Source organism: Octopus bimaculoides, chromosome 19 (assembly GCF_046866305.1).
Source record: "Octopus bimaculoides isolate indiv1 chromosome 19, ASM4686630v1, whole genome shotgun sequence".
Classification (NCBI taxonomy): Eukaryota; Metazoa; Mollusca; class Cephalopoda; order Octopoda; family Octopodidae; genus Octopus; species Octopus bimaculoides.
Genome location: NC_142946.1, coordinates 38,710,919 through 38,722,077, shown reverse-complemented (window position 1 = coordinate 38,722,077; position 11,159 = coordinate 38,710,919). Strand labels below are relative to the sequence as shown.

Below are 11,159 nucleotides of genomic sequence, written 5' to 3'. Positions count from 1 at the left end.
TTAGTCAAAAGAATTTCACTGACTGAGTGAAACCTTGGTATAGCTGTGTGGTTAAGAAGTTCACTTTGTAACTACATGACTTCACGTTCATTCCCACTGCACAGCACCTTGGGCAGGTGTCTTCTACTAAAGTTCCAACTTGTTAGTGAAATTGATAGATGGAAACTATATGGAAGCTTGTTGTTAATGTGTGTGTGTGTGCATCTGTGTTTGTGTCGCACCACCATCACCATCACTGCCTGACAACCAGAGTTGGTTTGTTTACATTCCTGTAACTTAGCAGTTCATCAAAAGACATCGATGGACTTAAAAAAGTAAGTACTGAGTTTGCTTTGTCCCAGTCACTCTACAAAGCAGTGCTTCAGCATTGCCACAAGTCTAATGACTGAAACAAGTATGAAAAATATATTTTTTAAAAAATGAAAAAAAATGAAAAAAAAAAAAGAAGTCTCGATAGCGTTTGTAAATTTGTGTGAGGGAGGATAATTGTGGAATGTGTGTGGGTGTTTGAAGAAAAATAACGTTTAATCAATATATTCAACTAAGCATGTTTAAAATTATCAAAACTTTGCATACGAAAGAGATAATTGGGAAAAAGTTTAAAATGAAGGAAAAGAAAAGAAAATTTCTCTAGAAAAGATTTTGTATTTAATAGATAACTAACTTGAAATATCCAAGGTAGAAATCTGAGCAATGGAATAACAGAAAAGTGAGAGAGAGAATGTGTGTGTGTGTGTGTGTGTGGTCTCTCTTCATGCTAGAAATAGCAACTGAAACTTATGCAATCTAATTACAAAGAAGAGAGTGAGAATCTCTGTATGGTCTCCCTTCTTGCTAGATATAGCAATCAAATCTCTTTTTCCCCACAAAGTATTTCCTACTGCTGTAAAAAACAGAAGGTATATTGGTTATTGTGAACCTAAATAATGTTGTGCTTGAAACAACAACAGCAACAAACAAACAAACAAAGAAGAAGGATCCTGGAGTTTGATTAGGAGTCAAACTAAATGAAAGACAGTGACAAGAGAATTGATCAGGCATTGCTGTGTTTGTTTTGGCTGTTTGTGTTCTGAGTTCAAATCCTGCAGTGGCCATCCCTGTGTGATAGCTTTAATCCATTGCTCAGCATGATACTACATTGTTGGTGCCCAGGGTACTTTTAGTGGAGCAAGAATTCAGGTCAGGTCTTTGGCTTAAAGATACCTTCCTCCTTCCCACACTCTCTTACCTGTGTCCGAGGCCCTAGAAAGGGTTAGGGGCACAGCCCTTCTCTCATGAGTAAGTGATAAAAAATATCCGATCAACAAATGATATGGTGGATATGACTCCACCACCACATCACCTACACCACCATCATTTTCACAACTTCTCTATGCTTGCATTATCCAAATGAAATTTGTTTAGGCAAATTTTCTATGCTCTGAAGCCCTTCCTGTCACCACCTCTCACCTCTCTTGTCACCTGTCTTGTCACCTGTCTGATCAAGGTAATAATCCCACATGGCCAGACATGTTTTTTTTTTTTTTTTCTGAAAGATAGAAAAGGAATGTTATCACTTGTATGACAGTGTTGTTACTTTAACAACCATCACATGTGGGCAAAACAAAGACACATACATGTGTAAAGGGTTTCTCTCAGTTTCTGTCTACAATATCAACTCACAAGGCGTTGGTTGGCCAAGGCTATAACAAAAATTACTTGCCCATGGTGCCACACAGAGAGACTGAACCTGAAGCCACTTGGTTGGAAAGCAAGCTTGTTAACCATATAGCACTACACCTCAAACATTTTTACCTCCTGCAAGTATTACCTGCAACAGGTAAAAAGGTATTTCAAAACTACATTATCTATTTTCTTTTTTATATGCATTTAAGCTATGATTTTGAGGGAGAATTAGCCATGATTTCTTACCACCTGAATGGTTGCTGAGAGGATCCACTGATGGCTTGTAAAGCCTGTGACTTTCAGGTTTGTGGAGGTTAAATAAATCAGCTTGCTCACATTTATCACTGCCATTTTACAATTCAATTTATTTCAATTTATTGCAGCTGTATGCAAATACAACACAAAGTAGAGTGCACTGCTAGCTGCAATGACAACACTTTAGGCATATCAAATTACTGCAGCAACATGCAGTTAATACACAGCTGATACAATTGTCTTGTTGCCCGGCCATTACATTCTAGCAATGGTACTGATCACAGATTATCATTACGGTTGCTGATGTCCTTCTCCTCTTTGCCACAGTCAATTATCTCCATTGTTCTTTAGGGATTTGTAAAATATAATTCTAATGACTCAACGAAATCAACTCTCACTCTCCCACTAATATAGCAAACTATGTGCAAAGATTCTTCTTTTTATCATCATCATCATCATTATTATTATTATTACTATTATTATTTTTACTTTTAATCTGCACATCTGTAAGACACACTCAGCATCCTGGGACGATTAAAGGATAAGGGATGTTACAGTATGACTGGAAGCTCGGGGAGGAGAAGTAGAGAAATATCTTCATGTAATACAACACAGACATTTAAATGGATAGGGTTTTACTAAGGAAGTGAGCAGTACATGTCAGTACAATCTTCTGAGTTACTCTGAGACATGGTTCTCCTGGGATATTATCTAGATGTTTCTGATATCCTTTTTTTTTTTCATCATAGCTACAATAACAGGAACAGTTCTCTTTTTAAGATTCCACATCTTTTGTGCTTCAATTTCCAGATCCTTATATTTACTTAATTTGTCAGATTCCTTTACAGATATATCTTTATCCGTGAGAACACTTACATCTATTATTCTACAAGTTTTTTTCTTTTTGTCTTTAATGACTATGTCTTGTTGTTTAGCCTGTATCGTTCAACTAGGGTTGATGGTATCTACAAATTCCTCTCCTCAAAATTGCTGACTTTAGACCTGAATCAGAAACAATTATTTGTATTATTGGGGGAGGTGGACGACAGAAGAGCCCCAGATAAAAACTATTTAGGGCTATTTGTTTATGTCCTTTTACATTCTGAGTTCAAATCCTGGTGCAGCCCACTTTATATTTCATCATTCCAGGGTCACTAAAATAAATACCTTTCAAGTAACAGAATTAATTTAGTTGACGTATAATGCTCACTCACTTCCAAAATCTCTTGGGTGGTGGGCCTGGACTAGAATTCATTAGGATGGTGGAGTGGCAAAACCATTAGTACATTGAGTAAAATACAGTCCATTGTAATCCTTTACATAGGTTCAAATCTTCCCTGAGCCAACTTTGTCTTTCACCTTTTGGGTTGATGGAATAAAGTGCCAGTCAAGTGCAAGGCATATTTTTCCCAATTGATATCAATAAAATAAAGGCATCAGCTTGTCAAACATTCTTTTATGGATTAATACTATCATTTATACAAAACTAAGCTTGTAAGAAAACTATTTCACTTATAAGGAACCCTATTTAGTAGCAAAAACCATTAGCACTACATACTATACTGTATTACTAAGTGACTACTTCCACCACAGCTAGCAACTAGTGCCATAAGTGTTGCTAATAGTTCATGTAAACTGGAACCAAGAGGTGTTCATTTGAAATAAGGATGCAGGTGTATTGCAAGTTCGGCAAGTGAAAACCCCAAAATACTGTTCTTTCAACCATATTCCATAGGGAAGAGGAAAGGATTTGTGGAACGGAGGAAGATAGAGAAAAGGAAAACAAAAATAAGATGAACGACAAAACAGGCAATCTATATTTTACTTGATTAGGGGATAAAAATGTTAACTTTCAATAAATATTTAAGATTTAGATCATTATCCTGCATTTAATATTTATAATAGCTATATATATATATGCATGTATGTATGTATGTATGTATGTATGTATGTATGTATGTACACACACACAAAGAAACACATGCATGTGCTTATACAAACACACATGAATACACAGAAACATGTATACAAATGTATACATGAGTAAACACACAGACACATAATACACACACACATGCACACACACGCACATAGAGAAGTACACACAAATAGAGATATACATATATATGTGTGTGGTGTGTATATATACATATATATATACACACACACACACACACATATATATATATATATATATATATACATATAAATACTTATATATACATATATACACATACACACATATGCATGCATATTACTACCAACATCAATGTGTGCAAATACTCATGTATTGATGTTCACACATGAAAACACATGCACATGTACATAGAGAAGCATATGTGCGCACCAGGCATATATACACACGCCTACATACTTAGGAATACATACACAAGCACATTTTTGCTGCAATCAGCATATTACAGATATATACAACGGATGCACACTCACACATACACAATGGAATATAGAGAAAAGGGGGAAAAGAAATAAAAATAGAAATGAAGAAAAGATGGAAAGCAGAAGGAAAAGACAAGAGAGAAAGAAAAACAAACAGTAAGGGGAAAGAAAGAGAAACATTAAATATGGAATGAATAAAAGAAGAAAAATTGAAAGAGAAAAAACCCCCATGGAACTGGGTTCAGGAATGTTAAGAAGATTCTTTGAGAACTAATTTCAATTCCATTTTGTAGTATTTTATGTTAGGGAATTGTGCTATAGTTTCAGGTTGATGGCTGCTGGGAAATTTGGTGAATGGAAACTAAGTGGAAGCCCATGTGGTCTGCATAGGTGTGTATGTCATCATCTTTATTTTAATGTCTACTTTTCCGTGTTAACACGAGGCAGAACTTATTGAAGTAGATTTTTGGTGGTCAGATGCTGCATCCATTGTTAACTCTCACCTGTTTCCAAACAAGATAAGATTTCCCTGTGGCCAGACATGTTTTTGCAGAAGATTGGAAAAGGAGGACGCTGTCAGTAATGGTCACTTGAAGCTTCATGCCATGGCAAGACAACAAGACACGAATACAAGGGGCTTCTTTCCGTTCCCTTCAACCAAGACCATGTAGTTGGGTTGCAAAATGAGCTTCTAAACCACACAGTCAAACCTGTGTGGGTGGATCAGCAAATCTGTGGTATTTCTCACTGAGGAGACTAGTTCAGGTCAAAACAGCTTGGCTGGCAATCCATCAGCATTCCGTACACGTGTGTGTGTGTGTGTGTGTGTGTGTGTGTGTGTGTGTTTTAATTATTGATATCGAGGATAAAATATTGAATATTTCAGAAATTTCATGTTCAAACAGACTTTTGACATTTTTGTGTTTATATTTACATATCTTATTCTGTTTTCCTTGGTTGATTTATTTACATGACATACCGTGTGTATATCCTTTTTATTTTAGACAACATCCAGTGTGTATATACCTTCTAGTTTATATTCAATGTGTATATTTTCCAGTTTATCCATGGAATAGCCAGTGTGTGTATAATCCAATTTATTTGGATAAACTTCAATGAAGTTTAAATTATACACAACATCCATAATATAAACCTCTAATTTATATACACATCCAGAGTGAAAGCCAATTTAGGTACTACTAAAGCAGAGTGGTCGCGCGTCCGCGCTAGCTAGTCGTGAGTGGTCGATCCTAACCCTAACCCTATCCCTAACCCTAAACACATGTATTCATTTGCACACGCGTGCACGCACACTTTTTGTAGGATCGACCACGCATGACTAGCTAGCACGGATGCGCGTTTGGGACCACTCTGCTTTTGTAGTACCGCCAATTTATATTATGTGCAAACATTTGTTCATTCTATGTAAGCTTTATACACTTGAAATGAAAAGAAATGTGGGATATCCCACCCACCCCCATCATCTCTACTGTGTCCATCCTGCCAGTTGCTGTATTTAAACTACTTTGCTAATTAATGTTTTTATCGAAGAGCAACTCTCAACAATTCTCTCTCTGCCCAGTTTTCTTATGCAGAAATTCAGACTGAGAAATCGTTTTACTGTGGTAAGGAGATGAGATATGCGATTTTCAGCAGTTTCACTGTATTGTAGTACTTTTAGTCTATTGAAGACAAACAACAAAAGGAACTTTGAACAGAATAAAAGAGAAATGTAAAGAAAACAAGGAAAAGGAATAAAAAGTTTTTGGTGGATTAAAACAATGTAAAAATTATATATAAATGTATGCATGCAAGTTTATGATGGAAGCAGGTATGTATGTATGCTGTAGTGTTTGTCATAAGCATTAAACCATTGAGGAATGTAATCAGTGAATAGAAATGTAGAGACAAAAAAGTATAAATGAGTTGTTGCTAGTGAAATGCGGGAATTGCATCTCGTTTGAAATGTGTGTGTGTGTGTTTAAGAAGAGAGAGAGAGTGAGAGAGAGAGAGAGAGAGAGAGAGACAAAAGGGTGTGAGAGAAAAGAAGAGAGTTATATTGTTTCCTGTAATTTAGATTATCAACTGAAAGTAAAAATAGTAAATTTACAAGAGATACCAAAATTTAAAGAAACTCAACACCACAAACAATAAGGAAACTTCCTGCTATTCTTCTCATCCGATATCTCGGCAATAAATAAGTTAAACGTAAGCAAGCAATAAAGAAGAAACGCACGTGTGCATGTGTGCATGCGTGTGTGTGTGTGTGTGTGAGGGTTAGTCGAGCGTTCATGCCGATACATTGAACTGACTGATCATGCATAAACCATTGAGTATTCAACAGCTTGTATAAATAGACTTTATTATTTTGTGGGAAAAGAATATCTCAGAACTGGGAATCTAGCCAAGTTTTATCATCTTCAGTAAATATGTTAAAATGAAAGAATATACACACAAAAAAAAAAGTAAATTTCAATTTCCAGTTTTATAGTATTAAAATTATTTAAAAATGCGTGTGTGTATGTGTGTATGTGTGTGCTTGTGTGTCCATATACTCGTAAACGCTATTAATAAGGGACATAATACATAGTTTTCCATTTATAGTTATTCCCCTTGCATTTGCTCACCTTCATTGCTTCCACCATTTGCTTTCAGGCAGCTTAACTTTTATCGAAATTCTTTCATTGCTGAAGAACCTTGCCTCATTGCAACTCAACTAGGACCCGAAATCCTAAGCAGGGAACAAATTTCTTCTTGATAAAGGGTCATTCTAAGAACCGATAAAAGCATCAAATATTCTTATATAGTCACACTGCCTATTTATTGGTGCTATGTCTTCTGGAATATGGTATTCAAAATTAGAAATGAAGAGAAAAAAGGTTGCACGGAAAGCAAGAGTTCCACCGATGGCTCCTGGCTCTGCTATTACATGCTTCCACTGCAACCGTGAAGCTTGTGCTAATATTGGTTTAAGCTACCTCAGGACCCACAATGTGAAATGTAGTTAATCTGGTGATCTTACAAACATGAAGGACAAATATCACTTATTGATTACGGAAAATAATAGGTTTCAATTTAAGGTTTTAACTGTTCAATACTGTTTGAAAATATAGCAGAACTTTCTCTTTTTCTCTTATGTCTCCGAAAAATAAATAGAATGATACTATTGATCCATTTTTCTGTAAAGGAATTATTGTGGATAGTAGAGAGAAAAGATTAAAAAATTGCTGTGGACTAAACAGAAGTAAATATCTTAGTGTTTAAACTGTTTAATTACGTGTTCTAAAAGTGCCAAAACTGAATTTTATGTTCATCTCTTTAGGCCTGATAAAATATATACCAGTAATATACTTGGTCATCATACAATCAATTAAAAATCTTCTCAGTTTGCATCTAAACAGCAGTAAAAAAACATCAATACAAAAGCTGTTGACAAGACCAGTTTTCGTTTTTTCTTTTTTCTAAACGGTAAACCTTTGTCTGCTGAAAGTATTGCTGTATTCTGTCTTTGAATGCAGGAGTTGATGTCTCATCAGGCAGTGAAGCAGTTCTGTAAGTGTTTTGGCCCCTTCCACCATGACACCAGAGCTGTCCAGGGCCACCCACTGATGTAAGGGAATTCCCACACAACAGCTCCAGTTTTGATGAGTCAGATGTTCTGACCCTGGGCCAAATGTTTCTAGCATCCTCAATGCCTCAGTCTTGTTGCACCATTATTCCTTACAAAAGTGAAATTAGTATTAAATACCTTCAGCCCTGTGTTTAAATACAGTCATGGTCAAGTTTACTTGTCATCTTTCTAGGTCCAATACAATGAACATCGTTAACATCCTGGGACTGAATCCTTTTCTCGATGTACCTCATCAGCATTGTCACGGTTTTACATCCACTTTATCTACACTAGCATGGGTTAGGTGGCTCTCCCAAGGTAATGATTTACAGCTCGAAAGGTTTCCAGTCAGACTTCAATATTGTGACCCATTACAATATCGAGGGACATGGGAGACCTTTTCTCAAACCAGAATAATCCAACAGATTATACTCTCAGGGTTATGACTAAATGGGGCTATTTCTAAGTCTACAGCAACACTATAATTACTCCCTCTAAAACACTATGTGTCCCTCTGTCTCTCTCTCCCTCATACGTTGATTCTGCCTCTTACCTCTCTCTCTCTCTCAAACGCACACACACACACACACACACACACACACACACACACACACATGAACACTGTGTTTTTTAATCTGTTTCTTATTACAGATATATTATAAATGCAAACAGAAAAAAATTAAAAACAATAAAAACCAAAAACATGAAATAATAAAAAGACAAAAAACATCATGATGAATAATTAATTCACAGAGATTGATATGAATCAGTGAGATATCACATGACAGCAAATTAAAAAAACAAAAAAAAACAAGAACAATCAGCAACGAGAAAACAATAGAATATATTCTACATCAAGGGAGACACATTTTAGTCATTGAAAAACTCACAGAAATTGTTAACTTTATCATTAATTAATTGGTGTCAATATTTTCCTCATACTCTCTGCAACCTGGTCACTGACACAGAGACACAGCAAAACTGTGTCAGTGACCAAATTGTAGTGAAGTCAACATTTTTTTTTTTTCTGTATGTTTTTGAATGGTTAAAATGTGTTTTTCACACATTGTATAGAATTGCTTTAGTTTCAATACACAGCCTCAGATCTAAATGCTAGACAAGTACAACTCTGAAATAAAATGAATTTCCTTTCAAATGTCTCCTACCTCATCCATGTTGATTTTTTCCCTAATTGCTTTCTTTTCTTTCTCCATTCTAGCAATCTCCTGATTCAATCTTTCCTTTTGTGCAACAGTGACCTTGATCAAATGGTTTTCTGTTTCGTTCTCCTTTATTACGGCCAATATAAGATCCTGATGAAAAAGAATGAAGAGGATCAAAACAGGTGACAAAAAGAATTCTATGTCAGGTGCAAGACTTGAAATGTGTGGGGGGAGGGGGATGATGATGATGAGGAGGAGGATAGTCAATTATCTTAAGCCCTGTACTCAACGTGTACTTTATTTCATTATTATTATTGCTGTTATTCTCAAAGACTCTCTCAAATAGTTCTTAATTACCAGTTATTTTTTATTTGAAAGCAGGCAATAACAAATCACCAAAGGTTTCAAGTAGTGCCTTCTTCTGCTGTGACTCAAAGAGACAATACTTGCCTTAGAATGCAAGCTGTACCCAACAATGCTGTCTTCTGGATCACCTCAAGCCCGACAGCAGCTCCAATATTCTTAATATGTTTATTATTATCATTATTATTTTATTGTGTCTGGGGAGAGTCGTTCTCTGTTAGTGCCCTATTACTTAACACGCTGGTTTGATTTAAATAGATAAGTAAATGAACGGAAATTGAACCGCTGAGTGTGTTAAGTAATAAGGCACTAAAATAGAATGATCCTCCCCAGACACAATAAAATATGTTTCAACACATGACTTCACATAAAGAATCTTGTAAACCAAATACAAATTATTCTCAGATAATTCTATGTCTAAAAACATTCTCCATGACAGCTGAATGAAATTGAAGGAAAATATATAGAAAATCTTGATTTGCTGACCACAGGAACTGGACTGATTTTAAAAGCCCCATCCTTCTTTATGTGATGTAGGACAGGAATCAGTGATGATTACTGATTGACAGAATCTCAAAAAGGTCCCCCTACCGCACCCAATAATTGGTGCCAATCAAAAGAAAATGAAAATCTATGAATTAATTCGATTATTCGTTTTTATGTCGTTTTTATGTCGTTTTTCATGCTAGCATAGGTTAGACAAACATATTAAGGTGGCATTGTTTTACAATACAACTGGATGCCCTTCCTGCTTCTAACCCTTAGGTACTTAATCAGGGAACACTAAACCAAAGCAAACTTTTGTTTTGGAGGTTTCCAAAAGTTTAATCGTGTAAACTGAAATCAGAGCTAACCTGAGTATTCTGGAGTTCTTGTTCCACATTCTTCTTATGTTGGGACATAGAATACATTCTTTCTTGAAGTTCTTCAAATTCCTTTTTCTTACTCTTCACCTCCTGCTTTATCTCAAATACCTGCAATAAGAAAAAAATGGTAGAATGTTAAGAAATAAGAAACAAGTCTTCTTGTTGTATTTAACACTATGGTTTTGTTTTAATGTTTCTTTATACACACAAAGGTAACCTTGGCAGAAGTTGGTCTTACTGTGCTCTAGCAGTCCTAACAACAACAACAACAACAACAGCAACAGCAACAGCAACAACAACAACAACAACAACAAGAAGATATTTTGCTATTGCCCCTGTCACTTTCCCTTCCCCAAGCTTTCAGTTACACTGTAACATCTCTTATCCTTCACTTGACATGGAATGTTGGATGTGTCTCAGCAAGTGATTGTAACAAACATGCAGGTAAATAATAATAATAATAATCCTTTCTGCTATAGTCACAAGGCCAGACATTTTGCAGAAGGGGTTAGCTGACTAAATCAGTCTCACTACTCAATTGGTATTTCATATTCAAGACCCCAAAAAAGATGATTGACTAAGTTGGTCTTGGTGGATTTGAACTTAGAATGCAATGATCCAGAAGAAATACCACAAAGCATTTTGGTTGGCACTCTAATGATGTTTCCAGCCCACTGCCTTGTTTTATAATAGAAATATTAAAATTTATAATAATAATTCTATCTACTACGGGCACAAGGCCTGATATTTTGTGGTGTAGGGGTACATCAATTACATCGACCCCAGTGGCTGTCTGGTATTTATTCTGTTGATCTTGAATGGTTGGAATGCACAATGACC

At 35.7% G+C, this 11,159-nt stretch overlaps 1 protein-coding gene across 1 annotated transcript in view; it reads right to left on the bottom strand.

The window, feature by feature from the left end:
* The window catches only part of LOC106867248 (coiled-coil domain-containing protein 39), a 798,380-nt gene that overhangs the window by 771,031 nt on the left and 16,190 nt on the right, over positions 1-11,159 (bottom strand). Inside the window, exons 2-3 of the mRNA XM_089366422.1 lie at positions 10,308-10,427; positions 9,094-9,240 (exon numbers count right to left, since the gene is read on the bottom strand). Coding sequence (XP_089222548.1) covers positions 9,094-9,240; positions 10,308-10,427 — 267 coding nt within the window. The remainder of the gene's footprint in view (positions 1-9,093; positions 9,241-10,307; positions 10,428-11,159) is intronic.